General features: G+C 39.6%; 1 protein-coding gene across 1 annotated transcript in view; it reads right to left on the reverse strand.

Moving 5' to 3' along the window:
- The window catches only part of IQGAP2 (IQ motif containing GTPase activating protein 2), a 269,990-nt gene that overhangs the window by 15,455 nt on the left and 234,951 nt on the right, over nucleotides 1-19,584 (reverse strand). The window contains exons 23-30 of the mRNA XM_059694287.1: nucleotides 17,165-17,328; nucleotides 15,157-15,381; nucleotides 13,868-14,008; nucleotides 13,431-13,515; nucleotides 12,808-13,040; nucleotides 9,985-10,117; nucleotides 5,026-5,128; nucleotides 3,846-3,987 (exon numbers count right to left, since the gene is read on the reverse strand). Of these exons, the coding sequence (XP_059550270.1) occupies nucleotides 3,846-3,987; nucleotides 5,026-5,128; nucleotides 9,985-10,117; nucleotides 12,808-13,040; nucleotides 13,431-13,515; nucleotides 13,868-14,008; nucleotides 15,157-15,381; nucleotides 17,165-17,328 (1,226 nt within the window). The remainder of the gene's footprint in view (nucleotides 1-3,845; nucleotides 3,988-5,025; nucleotides 5,129-9,984; nucleotides 10,118-12,807; nucleotides 13,041-13,430; nucleotides 13,516-13,867; nucleotides 14,009-15,156; nucleotides 15,382-17,164; nucleotides 17,329-19,584) is intronic.

Genomic DNA, 19,584 nt, shown 5'->3' on the forward strand with positions numbered 1-19,584 from the left:
ACCTTAGCTATTTAAGCTCTCATACCAGTTTGGACAAAAAAGCAAGGAAAGCTCTCAGCTGGGATGATGGACGCCTAAACAGAATCATGTGACAGGAAAAAATTCTTAAGAGATGACAACTTAAGCACTCAGACAGCTAAGTATGATTAAAAACCACAAATATTTCCTTCTACTTACACACATACTTTTGTAGAAAAAGAAGCTTAATAACAAAGGCCATACGGATCACATATTTTAAGATGAATTGTAAGTTATCATGAGATTTACAATTGGGTATTTTTTCTAATTTACAAGGTGTTAATGCATGACTTCATTTGCTCATCATAGCCCTTCCTCCTCCTCCCCCTCTTCTCTGATTGATGGCTGAGGACACTGAGGGTCAGGTGACTTGCTCTGAGTCCCATGGCTAATAAGTGACAGATTGAGGCTGTAATCCCTGTAATCCCAGGTTTTCCTAGAATTCCTCAACCAGGCCTTTTCTTTTTGCTGCTTCTTTTACTATCACCGTGCTTGCTAGCACTGACAAAGTGGCAATCACCCAAACTGAGGCTCCCTATTCCACAGACACACAGAAGGGAGACAATCAAATGTTTCTTCCTGCTCCAATTACATGCCTTCATGTCCCTTCCATCTGTCAGTCACTCCTTCTCTTCGGCCTGGAAAGATGCCCCAGCATCAGGTATGCAATAACTGCTCTGCTATTGCTCTCAATAATTATGCTAAGATTCTTGAGAGTACAAAGAATGGAAAAACCTGGTGACCAAGAAAATGGTCCCTGGAAGATTTAAGATCTTTTAAGTTTGAATCTATGATCCACTGACTAGCTACACTCCCTAGAAAAGGTTTTTTTTGTTTGTTTTGTGCCTAATTTCCTCATCTGTAAAATATAGTTAATAACCTCTACTTCTTGGAGTTGTTGAGAGTATTACATGACATAAATGTCATTATATATGTTATTATATTATGTATGCTATTATCTATCTATATCTATAGGACAGTCCCTATACAGGTTATTTGCTAGCATTATCATTTTCATCCTCATTTAATTAGTAAGAATTATGCAACTAGCATGGAATTAAATTTATAGGCATAAGGATGAACAATGCCTCAAATTCTGCTACTGTAGAGACCCCCAAAAATACGAGTTTCTCATTACTGGAAAGCTAGTGATTTTGTAATGAATCATAAAAGGGCATTTCTAAAAGTGAAAAACACAACTCATTTAACAAGGAAGCAAAATAATTTCTGATAGAGAAAAGTCAGGTATTTTCATGTTCCAACTATTTACATTCCATGATTATAAACTTCATAGTAATTTCTGAAGGCATTGTCAGATTTTAGTTAAATCTGGTTCTCTAATGAAGAGTCTCAAAAACTACTTTGTATGTTTGAGTTAGGAATTTGGCTTATTAGCTTGGAAAAAATCATCCCCATAAGTCAGCATTTCAAAGTGTATATTAATAGAACTTCAATGATCTGATATGAATTTAAGGCATGTCAGTGACTAGCTACTTGCTTTTTAGAATTTTTAGACTTTAATTTCCTCACCTCAAAGATACAAGACTCAGACTAGATGGTCTCCAAGCTCCCTGTCATGACACATTTTATAATTATCTATTAGTAGCAAGATTTAAAAATATATACTTAAAATATAATGTATTTGGAAGTAAGGCTTGCCTAACCTCTGGAGCTAACTCTATTGAATCTTTGGGCAATACCCAAATTCCACTTTCAGGGACAGCTAACTGGCCAAGCTTCAAGTCAATATTCTCATTGATCACTGGACTATTTAGTGAAGTATGCAAACAACAGGATCTTGAGGCATGCCAAAAGGAAGGCTCTCTAGACCCCAGAGGTCTAGGAAAGCAGTGAATTATCAAGTCTATTAAGACAGTGGCCCAACAGCCTTTTCTGTATAAATGGAAAAGATTCTATAATTCACATGGAATTGCAAAGAACCCAAGTAGCCGAAAGAATCTTGAAATAAAACCACTGACTGGCTCTACTTAGCATGGATATTAAAGGGACAGACTATCTGTTTTCAGCACACAGTGGGGAGCTGGGAGGGAACCCCTCTAGGGCTGGGGCAAGCAGGACAAGGCCCAGGTTTCCCTGACTAAGACAGATGGGCCCGACTTTTTTAGTTTTGCTTTTAAAAACACGAATTCCCAAAACTGGCAGAACCATGGGACTCACATTCAGAAATAAGCATAAGTACATATGATATTTAAATTATTTAATATTTTAGACTATAGAAATTGTGATTTACACTCATGAATGCGGGCATTTCACTGAGCGCATTTAGAAAATGATGTTCAAATAGCAGACAAAACCGATTATGAAAAAAAATGTCTTTGCATTATTTCTAAGCACAAAGCTTATGAGATCATAGGATACTTGACCTAATTTAATTTGTATGGCGGGAACACACAATCTGTATTTCCAGTTACCTTTATCATTGCCACTTGCTCAGAGGAACCCAGGGAGTAGACTGCACCATTTCCCCCCTTTGCTCTGTTGCTCTGCCCTGTGTTCTGGCTGCACAACTTTAATCTGCCTGGGTCATCAGCAGTCTAAAGGAACTGCACTCAATGCGCTGAGGCCAAGGTTATGGATGAGTCCTGCATCTTGTCCTCTGTCCTGCAGTTGAGCTGTGCTCTCCACCATCAGACTTCAGACTCTGGAGGGCAGGGACCTGTCCTGGCTTGCTCACTGCTGTATCCCAGCATCAAGCCCAGTGCTGTGGACACAGCACCAGTACTCAGATATTTGCTACATGAACGAATAGAGCCTTAGGTGATAGGAGGATAAAATAAGAAAGCGTAATGGAAGCAGCACACATCACAACACAGCACACCGAATACACTTTTATGGCCATGGTCTGAATATCTGGAAAAACATCAACTGGAAATGAGTGCTGTCTGAAGCATGTCAGGGTCAGAATAGAAGCTCCTGTCACAAATGAAAGCAACCTCAGAACTCAGGGCATGCAGCTTGGAAGTCTGTGTGAAGTATTACTTAAAGACACATTTACTTCTTGTGTCTCTATTTCCATGTCCAGTCTCCATCTCACCCCAATATGCACTGTTCTAATGTGCAAACACATATCCTTTGGTTTATGTGAGGTCTTACAAACACATATCCTTTGGTTTATGTGAGGTCTTAAAAACTGTATTGTTTGGTGAGCAAGTGTTCCTGGTTTATGTTTGAATTTATGCTGCCATCAGGGATCTCATTCTTTCTTACTCTGTGGTAAAGAACTGGTATGGAATATGCAGGAGGCCTTGAGGGAAAGAATACCCTATTATTTAAAAATTGAATGCTTCATTTGAAATCTTTGGGAGTGGGAAGTAAGGTAAAAATTAAGTCAAAGCTGATAAGTGTATCCAGGCTTAGTTTAATAGAAACGAAGGCTAATAGATCAGATGATGCCGTTATGTCATATCATGTGTGTGCCTTTTACATAACTATTTTATACCACAAATCAAATTTGGTTCACGGTATTTCCTCACTAATCTTCTGACCACTCTGAAACAGATATGTCCCCTGGGTTAGCTAAAGACTTTTACAGGCTGAGTTAATCACTTCATTTCTTAAAGGAAAATAATCACATTACAATAAGAAAAAAAAAAGACAGGCTTTATACACTATTATAATATTTAGTTCCCTCTTAAATTATAAAGAGTCTATTGTCATTTGTTTGGTTAATTGTTTGATGGGTAACCATAATGCATTTCAATATGTAGACATTTTGAAATGAATTATTTGGGGATTTAGCCTTGTTTGAATTTGCATGGTTTAAGATGCATAATTGGGAACATGTGCCCTTTAAGCCCCAAACTTACTTGATCATGAGGCTTTGGCCATCTATACCTTCACCGTCCCCTAAGTTGTACTTGCTTGTCAAGGAAAGGGAAATCTCAGTCTTGGAGAGCTGATTTAGTGTATTCGCCTTGTTAGGGTCATTGGGATCAATGGCTCCTTCCCCTGTAGAAAAAAAAATTGTTATTCTCCCAATTCACTCATTGTGATGGTGCATCAACAATGTAAGATAAAGGTTCCATGGGAAAGGTAGGCTCAGTAGTTAGACAGGAGATCATAGTCTTCATAAAAAACCCCCACATCCCAATACACTTAAAGTGGCTTTTAAAAGTCTTTGATTTTGCCCGGCTGACATGGCTCACTGGTTGAGCTTTGACCTATGAACCAAGAGGTCCCAATTTGATTCCTGGTTGGGGCACATGCCTGGGTTGCGGGCTCGATCCCCAGTGTGGGGTGTGCAGGAGTCAGGTAATCAATGTTTCTCTCTCATCATTGATGTTTCTATCTTTCTCTACTTCTCCCTTCTTCTCTGAAATCAATAAAAATATATTTTAAAAAAAGTCTTTGATTTAGCCCTATCCAGGTGGCTCAGTTGGTTGGAGCATCATTCCATGCACCGAAAGGTTGCCGGTTCGTCCAGGTCAGGGCACATACCTAGGTTGCAGGTTTGATCCCCGGGTGGGGCGTGTACAGGAGGCAACCAATTACCAATTGATGTTTTTCCCGTGGATGTCTATCTCCTTCTCTCTCCCTTCCTCTCTCTAAACATATTCTTGGGTGAGGATTAAAAAAAACTTAGATATTAAGTTAAAACAACATGGGACACAGATATTCAAAATATGAAAAATTACTAAAAGGGAGAATTGTTAACAAAATCCTTAGAGATTTTGAGAACACAGCAAGAAATTTCTAGTAAACTTGACTCTTTTCTTTCTTTATAAAATAGGTTGACAGATATATTTATGATGTATTTAGAACTTACCTTCAAGAATATCAAAGTGTTCTTATACTATAGGACACTACAAGTTATAGAACCTTTAATGTAGGAAGTAGCTAGTGTACTTATTATTCTTTAAATAAGCTTAGGTGATAAATTCAAAAAAACTTTTGATCTAGGATCGGAAAGACAATGAGCCAACCAACCAACCAACCAACCAAACTACTAGGCAAGCCAGAGAGTAAGTAGAAGGGATACGCTCTTACCAAGAAAAGATTCCACAGTAGGTACTTCTCCCAGCAATTCCAACAGTTCATTCAGTAAGTCATTTTTTTCAGGTGCAATCGCATCCTGGTGTTCCAACAGGAGCTGTATAGAGAAAGCAACACACACAAGTAAATTCTTAGCTGATACCATATTGATACAGTTTCCAGTTTTTCATGGTAATTTTATTCTGATATTGTTTGAATCTTAATTACAAGTCTGATATTTATTAAAATTAGAGACCACAGAGGTACAGTTATTATTTTATCTTAGAGGGAAGTGTCTACTTCTTGTCAAAAAATTGTAGCTTTGTGAAAGGTGCTCATAAACCCCCTTTCAGCAAGGTCTGCTGAGCGGCAGCCTTCTTCCACCTGATCCCAGTGCTCCACTCCTTTATAGAAAAAGTCAAAGTTGGGGGAAACATTCTAAAATGAGTCAAGGTGGTTAACACTAGTAGCCAACTGGAAGGGCATTTCCGTATCTTTTCAGAGAAGAATTATGCAGTAATCAAACACTACAGCTACTTAGAAAAAATCACCACTATTGTCCGGCTGGTGTGGCTCAGTGGCTGAGCTAGATCCATGAACCAGGAGGTCCCAGTTTGATTCTGGTCAGGGCACATGCCCAGGTGGCCGGCTTAAACCCCAGTAGGAGGCGTGAGGAGGAAGCTGCTTGATGATTCTCTCTCATCATTGCTGTTTCTCTCTCTCCCCCCCTTTCTGAAATCAATAAAAACATAGAAAAAAATTACCACTATTAGCTATTTTAATCTGAATGGCCCTGAAGATCCTTCACGGGTAGAGATGGCAGAAATACCCATATGGTTCTTTGGCCTGAGACCTAGACGTACCAGCTGGTTCTCCCTTTCACCACCCCCTCCAAAAAGATCAAAGGTGAGTAACACTGCTGGGTGTTCTGCCAAGTCTTAGAAGAAACATTCTTAACCTGGAGGAGCAGCAGCATTGGAGGGGAAAACTGAAGAACAGCACAGCTGTTTTTGTTTGTATTCAGAATTAAATTAAAACAATGTTTCCAAAGTACGGGACTTGTACCCCTGGTGATAGAAAATAATTTTAGTTGTTTTGCATAACTATCTTACAAAACTGGGTCAGAATGATAAAATTCATCTTTTCCATTTTCAACCTGTTTTTAAAAGCTTTATTTAGATATCATTAGCATATCATCAAATCTACTCATTTAAAATGTATGATGTGATGATTGTTAGTATATTCAAAGAATTGTGCAACCATCACCACTATCTAATTTCAGAACATTTTCATCACTCAAAAAAGAAACTACCCATTAGTAGTCACTCTCCATTACCCCATCCTCATAGTCCCCGGAAACCATTAATTTACTATCTCTCTCTCTAGATTTGGCTGTTCTGGCTGCTTCATGTGCATGAAATCATACAATCTGTGGCCTTTTGTACTGGCTTCTTTCACTGAGCATGATGACATCAAGGTTCATCCATGTTGTAGCATAGATCAGTACTTCATTCCTCTTTATGGCTGAATAATCAGTGTTCCATTATATAGAGATATCACACATTATTCATCTGTTGATTGTCACTTGTTTCCACTGTCTGTCTATTATGAATAACGATACTGTGAACATTCATGTATGAGTTTTTGTGTGAATATGTTTTTATTTTTCTTGAGTTCATACCTACGAGTGGAATTGCTGCATCATACAGTATCTCCGTGTTTAATATTTAGGAATTGCCAAACTGATTCCCAAAGTGGCTGAACCATTTTACACTTCTACTAGCAGTATATGAGTTTCAATTATTCCACATCCGTATTATTACTTGATTTTACTCTAGCCATCCCAGTGGGTGCGAAGTTGATATCTCACCGTGGTTTTGATTCACATTATCTGATGTGAATTTGAGCATCTTTTCATGGGCTTATTGACCATGACTACGGACAAACCTCAGAGACTGTAGTTCGGTTCCAGACCACCGCAACAAAGAGTATTACAATAAAGTGAGTTGTAATCTTTTCACTGGTGGAGGGTCTTGCCTTCAATTTGTAAAAAATGTGCAATAATGCAAGGTATGCCTATATATCTTCCTTGGAAAAATCTCTATTCGGATCATTTGCCCATTAAATTTTTTTTTAAAAAATATGCTTTTATTGATCTTTAGAGAGACAGGAAGGGAAGAGGGAGAAGGGAGAGATAGAAACATCTATTGATTGGCTGCCTCCTGCAGGCCCTCTACTAGGGATTGAGCCCACAACCTGGGCATATGCTCTGATTGGGGATAGAATTGTGACCTCCTGGTTCATAGGTCAATGCTCAACCACTGAGCCATACTGGCCGGGCTCTGATCCATTTTGAGTTCATTTTTGAGTAGATTTGAAGGGAGGGGTCCGACTTCATTCTTGGCATATAGATTTCCAGTTGCCCCAGCACCATATGTTGAAGAGCATTATTTTCCTACTGAACTGTTTTAGTCCCTTGTTGAAAACAGAATGGACCGTAAACTTGAAGGTTTATTTTTATACTCAGTTCCATCCCATTGACTGGTATGTCTATCCTTATGCCAGTTCCACACTGCCTTGCTTACTTCCTTTTCCATTCTCTTTTAGTCTGTAGGATCAGTGGGGAAGACAGTGTCTGTTTAATGCTGAGCTTTCCTTAACATTTCCTGACACTTGCTAATTGGATTTTTAAGAAAGGGAGAGGAGGTCTCAAGGTGCACAGCTTCAAGGAAGCAACTATATCCAACTCCTCAGTTTTCATTGCATTAATTTACTTTTAAAGTGTCTTTTCCCACTATAATTAGAGGTATTTTGTTTTAAAGCAAAGATATATGTTTTATGTTAAAAAAAAAAGGTGAGTTGATTTAAAGAAAGACATTATATAAATAATAGTGGCAATATAAAGACATAGTGAAATGTGGAAGGACCACATATAGGATATGTTTTGGGGGAAGACAAGTTAGAGACAGGAACACAATAAGCAATTTGGAGAAATCTGTGTTGTCTTCTGACGAGACAGGACAGGTGATCTGGCTACCGTCCCTGGAGGGGGGGCCAGCTGCTACCTTCTATTCTGATATTTACAGAACACAAGAACTGCCTAAAAATGTCTCATTAAAGAGCTTATTTTGAGGTTGTGTACATGTTCCTTAGAGAACAAGGGGCAGGCATGTGGCCACAGGCTTGGCACGTCGCGCTGCTGCGTGCTGGTGTCTGCATGTGGACACCTCCTCACTTGAGACAGACAGTAAACAGGACAGTCTTTCTCTGAAAGGACATTACTCCCACGTTATTATGTCTGCGTCCAGCCTAGCACATGGAGGGACTCCAGTCACGTGCTGTGTTTCCCAGGATTGGATTCTGTTTTCAATTTTCGATCACAAAAGGAACAGACTAATTTTCCTTAAAAAGGAACCGCCCAAATGAATACAGTAACAGTGTTCTCTCTGCTGTCCTTGGGAAAGAATCCCTCCTTCTAAAAGAGGACTCCCAACACTTTCTGCAGGAGGGCGATGCCCTCAGAAAAGTGCGCCACCATGTGGACACTTTCTTTGAGGCGGATGATCGACCGTAGAAATGGACAAATGGGATGTTGCTCAAATATGAATGAGTCTACCTGCTCATGTGAAAAATCAATAAAATATATTTAAAAAAAAAGAAAAAAAAGAAAAAAAAAGAAAGTCACTTTTGCAAATGATACACTGCTGGACGTGGACATGTTTCCTTTGTGATTTTGGGTGTTTGTATATAGAGAAAAGAAGCACAGCCTCTTCATTTAATCAACCAACTCACTCCTGCAGCTGGCCATTCAGACCTGCCTTTGTTTGGGGTCACTCACAGTTTTTATGGAGAGCTTGTTGAAATGTTGAGGAGGTTCCCTGCTCTAACTCTGAAAAAGAGAAATCAAAAGTAGATCCAATCTTTCTTCCAAACCTCACGCTTTAGTTTCTTAAAAGAGCTTAATAATAAAGACTGAATTTTGAGCAGCCAATGTTGCCACTTGTTAGCATAGCTTGTTTGATGGGGGCAGGGGTAGGACCTCTAAGAAGTGTGTATTTGCTGTGTTTTCCTCCTAGTTGTGCGTAGCATCCCAAGCTGGGTGTACCCTCAACCATGGCTTCTTGACCGTTAGTGTGTATCTGGGCCACCTGGGATCTTGTTAGAATGCAGGTTCTGACTTGGAAGGTCTGGGGCACACCTGGAACTCATCCCCACAACTTGGCTTCGAGTGGCAAGGTGCAAAACTAATCTCGAAAAGGTTACCTTTTAAGAGCCTAGAATTTTCAGGAAATAAGTTCAAACTTGTTTTTAAAAAGGCAAAAGAAAACACCAAGCCGCCCACCAAACACTCTCAGTGCTTAACCTCTCTTTACTGCCCTGCCCCCAACAGGCACTTAACACACAGGCGATGGTGCTGCTGTTCGCAGAGCCAGACGGAGACACTGTGACACAGCACAGACTAAAACTGCCATTTCTAAGAAAGGAGGGTTTCCAGAATAGAAGTGATTCTTGGTAGGTGGCTTTTGTGGGTGGGTGGGTGGGGTGTCTTATTTTCCCTAACTTTGAGCAGTCTGTCTGTTTCCTCTTTATGTCCAAAATTAGAATAGAGAAAACATTTTCATTTTCCCATGGAATTTCTGGAAAAGCTGAGAGGATTCCTGAAAGGGAGAGAGACAGTATATGGCGGTGCAGGCAGTGTGGCCTTAGTGGGTGGGCAAAATACCAGGCCCTGCCCCGGCTCAGGGCTTAAACAGCACATCCACAATCTGACTTTGCAAACAGATCATGGAAAATGTAAACTTTTCTTGGAAGAAGGAGTTTTACTAATGCCTAAGAGTCAGGGAATAAATAATCAAATGTTTCGTAGAATTAAGAACATGAGCATTCGCACATGCTTACATAAGCCCCCTAGAAAGACTAAGCACTTTCAAGAGACAGATGTCAGAACTCAGAGCCTTTTCTAACCCCACTTACTGAATGTGTGTTGATGATTTCTTCAATTGAAATATAAATGACGGGTTTGCTGACTGTCACCACATCTGTGTATTTATCCATATTAAACTTTTCTTCTGGCTCGGGGACATCACATGCTTCTTTGAAATATTTCCTAATAAAGAAAAAAAAGTCTTAAGATAGTCAAATCGGTGAGTTAAACAGCCTCATAAATAGTGAGAAAATCTTGAATGATGACTAATTCTTTGTTCTCTTGGTGGTGGTGGTGGTGAGGGGGGTGAGGGGGGAGGGAGGGGGGAGTTGTTACAGCATCTTCCAGGATGGCTCCTGACTGTGGAAGCCGAGTCCATGTTTCTGGATGTTTAACCCAACTCCTCAGACGGGCCCTGTTAGTGACTCAATATAATCAAATTATGGGCAGGTCATTTAATATATATTATTTTAAAAATGGCCCTAAAATTTAAACAAAAATATCAAGACTATTAATCCTTGATCTAAGAATCAAGACTCCCTACAGAAAACAATTCAAAAAACAACCAAATTTGCTACTTTATTATTTTTTAAATATATTTTTATTGATTTCAGAGAGGAAGGGAGAGGGAGAGAGAGAAACATCAATGATGAGATCATTGATTGGCTACCTCCTGCATGCCCCACACTGGGGATCAAGCCAGCAACCCAGGCATGTACCTTGACTGGGAATTGAACCGTGACCTCCTGGTTCATAGGTCAACGCTCAACCACTGACCCATGCCGGCTAGTTCAAATTTGCTACTTTAAATGTCACAAGCTCCTAGACCAGTGATGGCGAACCTTTTGAGCTCGGCGTGTTAGCATTTTGAAAAACTCTAACTTAACTCTGGTGCCGTGTCACATATAGAAATTTTTTGATATTTGCAACCATAGTAAAACAAAGACTTATATTTTTGATATTTATTTTATATATTTAAATGCCATTTAACAAAGAAAAATCAACCAAAAAAAATGAGTTCGCGTGTCACCTCTGACACGCGTGTCATAGGTTCGCCATCACTGCCCTAGACCTTCAATACTCTAACAACCCTTCAGAGCTTCTGTTATCAATTTGACAAAAGTCTGAGTTACGTCTTGTCTACTCAGTTGATCCAAACAACAGTTGTGGCTGATGGAAATACTATTAAGGATAGACACACAACTGCGTACAGTGCCCCATTCCTCCAGAACCCAGACTCTAAAATATCTGCTATTTTAAGCTATGGGAAGTTTAGACAGAGAGAGCAAGAAAGCCAGGTGTGCTGGCATCACGGTTTTGGAGTGATCCTCTGCACAGGGAGAGTAGGTGTTCCAGTCCATAAAGTTGTAAATATTTCAGATGCCTCAAAGGATCCTTGGTGTGTATCCTAAGGATACCCGAGGCTTTTGTGCACAAGAACTGACCTCTGCCTTCCCACCCCAAGGCTGGGGGAGGTGAATGGCAGGCAGCCATGCTGGGGTGGGCGGGAGCATGTTCCCATCTGACAACTGGTCTTCTGCACTTTTTTGTCTATAATTTATCACGAGTTGCTGAAGTATATAAAGAATAAGTATTAGAGGAAGAGGGAAAAACAGAGGAATTTAAGCGTTGAGGGGAGGGTTTTGAAGAGTTGGGAACATAGATGGTTAACAGGTATAATCTGAGAAAAAAGTAGAGGGACGCTGCCACAGCAAGTAAGGGTTTGCAGGGAAATGGATATTATTTTTTCGGTCAGTGAGAAGACCTAACCTTAGCAGCTTGAGAAATCGAAACTTCCTATAGTGGGAGGATTTGGGGGATGTTTTTAATAGGAGGCCACAAATTCCAAATAGAGATCAATAATCAGCAACGATCTTTGTCAGGAGATAAATCACGACCCAGAACCCAAATGTGGAATGGGAAGTTATCATTTTCCAAGTGAGGAGTGGAAGAGGCCACAGTTATGTCATGCTTCTCTGACTGAATGGCAGACAAGAGAAAACTGAAGGCCAAGATGAACATGCTTCCTCAGAGAGCAGCACGTGAGGGGCTCTTCCTGCTACTCGCACTCCTTTCATGTCCCCGTGCAATAACCAGTGATGGGCTCTGGAGCTGCTTTGAAAGTCAACAGGCTTCAGTCTTATGTGAATAATTAGGAAAGGTGTGAGACTAGAATAGAACACATCACACACGTGACCCTCACAAGCACAAAAGCTGGACCTCCCCAACCATTCAAACCAACTACTCAGTTTCCTACTTATTGCTTGATGCAGATAAGGCAAGTTTCTCCTGATTGAACAAGTTCTTAAAAACAAACAAAACCCTCAAGTTCAAAAAAGCAAAAATCAGCTATTTTAATTCTAACTACTATAAGCCTACAGCAGTGATGGTGAACCTACGACACGCGTGTCAGAGGTGACACGCGAACTCATTTTTTTTGGTTGATTTTTCTTTGTTAAATGGCATTTAAATATATAAAATAAATATCAAAATATAAGTCTTTGTTTTACTATGGTTGCAAATATCAAAAAATTTCTATATGTGACACGGCACCAGAGTTAAGTTAGGGTTTTTCAAAATGCTGACACGCCGAGCTCAAAAGGTTCGCCATCACTGGCCTATAGCATGCCACCACGAGTAAATATTTCATTTTGCCAATGAGTGAAAATCACACATAGGGGGATAAGTCAATGTAACAGGGCTCTGGAGGTGGGATGGGGAGCACCAGACAGAAGTGACCCAGCCTGCTTGCCCCTCTTCCTCTTCCCCTCAGCGCTCACTTGTAGAAGTGCACCCTACTCTAGCTCTGAACACAGAACATACATTATTCTTTTGCACCACTTTGCAAGTTTCTCCAAAATGACCCCTCTCACCTGAACTTCTGATACGTCTCCGATAAATAATTGTTTGTAGATGCGAGATGCTCATTTTCTCCTTCAAACAGCTTGTTGGAGGCCGCATGCTGAAGGACCTTGGCCACCGTTCCCAAGTTTCTCCTCTGGTCAGAATTGATCTGACCACCAGCCGTCATGTCGATGATATCAAAGCCGTCCGGAGCTACGATAGCTGGGTTCATGTACCGATAGTACAGGAGGTTTCCAACAATCTGGAGTGATGGAGAAGACTATTTTAAGAGAGAAAACTCAAGGGTTTGGGTTTTTTCGAAAGTAAACATTGATTGACGTTTCCCAAGAAAGCAAATTATTTTCTAATACAAGGAGTTAAATAAAGGTAGTGAATATAATCACTCATTAATAGAGTTAACAAAATTATTTTTGGTGAAAAATATGCCACTGCCCCCCAAATGATCTAATATAAAGAATCTCAATCATGTGTAAGATCTCCATAATCAACAATTACAATAACTGTTAGAAACAGACCTGCAGCTTATTATAAATAGTCATAGAAGGTGAAAGAAATCTTACAAAATGGTGTGTTGGTAATTTGGGTCATACCCCCAAGAGAAGCTACGGTGAGATTACCCTTGAACATCTACCTTTAATAGCTCATCTTCTGTTGCATCGGGAAATTTCTCATGGATTGAATTCTTCAGTACTTTGGCTATATACCTCAATCCATAACTACATGTAAAACAGATGACAAAAGAAAGTAATGGAAAAAAACCTAAGTGAGAAAGGAATACACAGCAATTGTTCCAGTCAACGAAAGCTGAGCATTTTCCTAAAATTAAACATAACATGAGATGGTAACGGAATCAAAGGACTTCCATGGATGACAGTAACTGAATACGGGTTTGTACACTTTCCTCTTTGGAGAATAGTCATGAATTTAAAATGCAAATGTAGGCAAATGTTTAAAACGGTAAATATAATACGAGAGAAAATTCCTATCTTCACTACTTGGGGTTTATTTTACGTATTATTTCAAGAACTTTCAGCAAAGAATGCTAAAGTTGCTAATAACAGAACTTACGGCAGTAGATCGAGGGAGGAAATGATGGAATTCAGGACTTTGTCGGTGACCCTGCGCAGGCTCTCATTGGATGCATCCAGTTTACTTTTCACTTCGGGGTATGTCAGAGCCTGTTCTGCGGTCACATCGTAAGGCAGGTTGCTGAAAACACAACAAGGGCTTGCAATTTTATGGGGCATAGGCATTTGTATCCTTGCCAAGTTGATCCTATAGTTAAGCTTTGTATAGTGCACTGGACTTTGCCCACTGACTCCAGGGACGAACGGTTTGCTAAGTGAGGGGAAGCCTCACATGCACAGATGGTCCTCTGCTAGGAGGGGAGCAGGGCATTCCGGGCTCTCCCTCTGAGCTCTTCGGGCAAAGTAACTGGCAGATCCAGTTAACTTTCTTCCTCTTTTTAAAAATTCTTTTACAGAAAAGAACTGCATATAAGCCAACAAGAAAAAAAATACCAATTTACAGAAAACTACTTTTCGTATCTTAGTCCACAGTTTTCTGGGTCCTCCATCTATGCACGTGTGTATATGGGCCTGTCACACTCATGGGTAAAATGCAGTTCGTGTATATACACTCCCCATACAGATCCTACGTGTACTTGTGTATTTGTGTGTGTGTACAAGTATTTCCTTTTAAAGAAAATGAGTCACTGTACTTGACTGCAACTGAAAACTAAATTGTGAACATTTTTCCATGCCAATAAATAGATTTCTGTGCCATGATTCCAAATAGTTACTGACTACTCCATTATGTCACACAAACCTTTATTTAACAAATTCCCCAAAGCTAAATATTTTGACTTTGCCCAACTTTTGCTATTACAAATGCTGCTATGACAACCAGAGTTCTCTGTGCATATCTTCATGATTTCAGAAGGCATCCTTTTGCAGGCAATAAAAACTGGGATTGCTTAGATCTAAAAAACCACCTGGCTTGTTGATGCTTACGCGTTAAAGTTACTCACTTGGTAAGTCTAAAAAAGTATGTATTTTCAGGTGTACCATTTCTAGATCTAGTTTAGAAACACACAAAGAATAACCAAGGGAGAGGATGATGGGGGATCAACTGGTACTGAAATGTTACAACAGAGTGTACTATCAAGATGAGCAGTACTCTAAGAATGTGACCTGCACCGTAAGTTAACGGGAGGTAACATCTTGGATTGAATGGAATTTGTACAGTACGTTTTGTTCTTTTAACAGAGCTTGACAGAGTTTAAGAATATATGTAATACACATGTAAAAATGATCATGAAGCATGATTGGAAAACAGCATCTTCCTGGCTTTGTTACCTGGCTTCTCCAGTCTGTGTTTCTAGTTGGTTCACCCAAGACTTGTACACCTCCACAGGGTTTGTGTTGATGACCAGGGAGCTGTCATCCAGGATCTCCTTCACCACGGGAGCCAGGAGCTGGCGCAGCGTGTTCTGCCCACGGGCGCCTCTGTTGAAGCTGACCACCATCTTGATGACTGTAGGGTTCCCAGTAACGATGTCTTGTACCTGGTCCACCTTTGATCTAAAAAAAGCCCAACCCCAAACAAAATGGTTTGTCTCTGTGGATAGTTTTAAACAATGTATATTCTCTCTGGCAGGCGAGGGCTTCCTGGGGCTATATGTTTCTCCAGTGACGATCAAAGACAGTATGACTTAAAAGGAAGCTATCATTTATAAGATGAATGTTTCTGATTTGAGAAATTTAAGGGTTTAAAAATAGGTTCTCTGCCGTAATCTCAATCTAGGAGGCAGGAAGGAACTGAAAATGGACCAAGACTAATAACACTGGGGGACACTGGACAAGTACTGTGTCCTCTCTAGTTACCAAATTTCAAAAATAACTTTCTTGACTGAATGGACTATCTCCACTTCTTTAAGTCCCACTCAAATTCTAGGCTATGTGGCTTCTGGCTCCATCACAGGGCTGAGAGAAATCTTTATTTCTGATTGCCAACTCTCTGACCTTCCCTCTCTCCAACCTTCCATCGCTGAGCAACCTCTCCCCCTCCTCCCACTGGACCACTGTCTCCCTTTTCCACTGGCTTTCCCTTTAGGGTCTCAGAGTGCCAGGGTCTTACCTAGTCATTCATTTTGTTTCTTTTGCTGTCTCCTCTTCCCACCTTTGACTTGTTTTCCTTCACCTTCTACATGTTCTCTCCTCAGATCTCGCTCAGGCACAACTGCAATGACCATATCTCTGCAGCCTATCCTTTGATCTGATATCTATTCCCCATCTCTTTCCTGGGAGTTAGTCTTGAATTTCCAGTTTTCTGCTGAATATTTTCATCCACGTGCTACTGAGTATGTTAAAAGCACAAACTATCTTTCTTCCTTCTCATTCTCTGATCTGTGTAGCGCCAATTCACCCTGTTTAAACATGGCCAGCTGGTCAATCTTCTAAACCCAATGTGGTCATGTCCACATCCCTTCTCCAAAACCTTATAGCTTCCTGGGGAGTAAGAGGCTCATCAGGTGGTCCTGTCCTCACTATCTTCCATGATCTGGCTCAACCACTAATAGTCACTAATTAAGTCACATCTTGGAGAGACTAATCTTTTTCTTGTACCTCGGCCCATGCTGCTTCTATCATCACTGTGCCTTATTTCCTTTTTCCATTTCTTCTTATAAAACTATAGGCTTTGGGCCAACTACCTCCTCTTCCATAATATCTTTATCAACTGACCTAACTGAAACTTCTTACCATTCCTCTGATGTTACACTGTATGTTATTCATTTAGTTCTTACCTTATTCTTCGGCACAGAATTACTATTTCTCATGAATTCTATTTCTCTTGCTGGTTTATAGACACCCTGAGGGCAGAGGGCCTAGCTAATATGCTTTAGGTGTCAAGAAGTCAGGAAGAAAGTTAAGGTCCATCTAGTTGGCTAAGGACATTCCTCATGTGTTGATTTTTTTTGTGTGTGTGTTATTATTATTATTTTTTGTCCATTCATTATAGTTACCTACACTTTATTTTTTTTACATTTACTGAGAAAACAAATTAGCAAATTAGCAAAAATAAGCTTAAGTTTCAGTAAGAAGGGAACACTATTTAGCAGAGATCCTTATCTTGTGGCTTTATTACTTACATAATTTTAATTAAGTTAAATTTTCTTACTGACTTTCAAAAAAGCTTTAGATTTTCAGTTGTTGTATAGAATCGAAAGTTAGTTTAGCATTAGAAAAGATATCACTGGTGGAGGAAAGTTGTACCTGCATAACTTATAATGATGTAGAAATTTCTTAAGAAATTTGATATACTTAATAGGTATAAATAACTTCTAAGAATTATTTATATACATACTTTACTTCTTCTTCCAGAGCGGTTTTAAAAAGCTTGAGGAGTAGATATTCTTCTCGCTGATTGGAAGCATAGTTGTATAGTGTGAAAATAACAGTATCCATAAATTTAGTGGACTTGTTCTGTGGCATCTGGAAAATCAGCTTAGCCAGGTATAAAGGATTGGTCTGAAACAAAAGAGGGAGAAAGAAAAAAACCATCTAAAATCTGTATGTTAATATATTATTAAATCAGAGAAGAATATCCAGTTCCCTGTCAATGACTTAATGTGTATACAGCAAACAGAAGAGTATCTGGCACAAAGTAAGACTTTAAAAGTTATCAGCTAATCTTAATAGTAATCATAGTAATACTATAGGAAGTTACATTAGAAAGTTATGAGAGGATTTAAATTTTATATGCTATGTGATATATTTAATGAAACATACATACTTTACACTGTTACCCATTTTGAGCCATACATGAATGTTTATTTTTGAAACACAGAAGAGAGAGGGGGTGGCAAATAGAATCTGGTATCTGAAAAGGCCCAGCTAAACAGACTGTCCTAGAAGAAGTGATGAATGAATAAAAGGAAACATCCCCTATTCTGAGACTAAAAATAAAAAAGAAAAGGATATGTTTGAATGTGAAGACAGTGGGATGGCCATAATGTTTTACAAGGAATGAGAACTTAGGCGTGAAGCAGGTAGGCTAAAGAAAGAGGTGAAGGTCAGGATAGTTGATGGGGGAAATGCCAGAAGAAATTAACAAAGAAAAAAAAGACAACTTAAATATTGACAAGAATTTTAAAAACACTGAAATGGAGCCCTGAGTGCTCAGCTGGAGTCTGTGAGATGTAGCACCAGTCATAGGGTTTTTCTCCAGTAGCTACACCAACCAGATGGAGGTTATTAGCAGAGAAAAAAATAATTCTTAGGTTACAGAGAAATCCTCCTCCTTTTCATCTTCCTTGTGATGAGAAAGGAAAATTTTCCATACACAGAAACTAATTTTCATCTGGAACAGAGTCAGCCCTCCATATCCATAGGGTCCGCATCGGTGGATTCAACCAACCAGATAAATACTCGGAAAAACATTACTTTGTTGCTGACGTGTAACTCTATAATTAGGTCATGATGGCCATATACAGTCTGAACATGTACAGACTTTTGTCTTGTTATCATTCCGCATATACTATAGTATAACAACTATTTACATTAGGTATTATAAGTAATATAGAGATGACTAAGGTATATGGGAGGATAAGCCTAGGTTATATGCAAGTACTACCCCATTTTATATAAGGGACTTGAGCATTTGTGAATTTTGGTAACCTTGGGGGTCCTGGAATCAATCCCTGGTGGACATCAAGAGACAACTCTACTCAAGCAGTTTGGCTTTAGTGTTTTAAAGAAAATCCAAATGCTAGCTTACTTTACTACCTAGATTTACTTTCAAGCCTATAAAAAATTGGCTGAAATGTTATGAATAAGCAGCTCAGGACAACTGTTCCTTTATAGCTCTGTAGAGATTCTTTTCCCACGCAAAACATATGAGATTGAGAAAGTTACTCTAAAGCTAAAGAAGCCCACTCCTCATTGCTCTCAGATGCCCTAAAACCTTTAAATTTAGGCTCACACTGCAGAGACAAACCCAACCTATATTAGCTGATTGGTTACTGTGGCTAATAATTCTTGCCAAGGCATAATCCAAAGGCCAAAGGAATCCAGGTCATTTGCTATTTTATGGTTTCTTCATTGATCTTGGGCTAAGGTCTCCAAAGGAGAGAAAGAAAAGGTGAAGGAAAAATACATGATTAGAAGAGGCAATTCACTGGGTTCAACCAAATGGTCGTGTCCTGGGACTATCAGTTTTTTTTTATTTTGGGGGAAATAAAATTTGGTACAATTCATCTAAACATGCTCCTGTGTCTTTCCTCTTCTCCATTCATCTGCCTCCACTTATGTAACAGGGTAAACAATACAAGCCGTAGGCTAATGACTAAATTATGACTTTCCCTGTGACACAAATTCTATCAAAGCAGCTTCATACACTTAGAAGTTTGTGGATGTGAAAAATGACAAATGTCTAAGATTAAATTTCCAACTGATGGATAACTACTAACCTGATTTAGGCAGCCAGAAACCCTTCCCTGTCGAGTGTGAGTCCCCTTTCTTTCTGGAAAGGCTGCTGGTATTAAGCCCTGGATTCCACGGACAATTCTGTTTTAACGTGTGTGTTTTTTTGTTTTCCCCTTCTATGCTGCCACACTGTGGCCCTCTGTGGCACTACATCTCTTTTTCCAAGCTATTATTCGAAATAGAGAATTATCAAAATTAACATCTCTTCTCTCAGTGGGTCTAGTCACCCCTTATTTATGGTTTGGCTAACATGTTCTGTGTACACCTCATGTCAGTGGCACCCTCACACACAGATTCAGG

Source organism: Myotis daubentonii, chromosome 4 (genome assembly GCF_963259705.1).
Source record: "Myotis daubentonii chromosome 4, mMyoDau2.1, whole genome shotgun sequence".
Classification (NCBI taxonomy): domain Eukaryota; kingdom Metazoa; phylum Chordata; class Mammalia; order Chiroptera; family Vespertilionidae; genus Myotis; species Myotis daubentonii.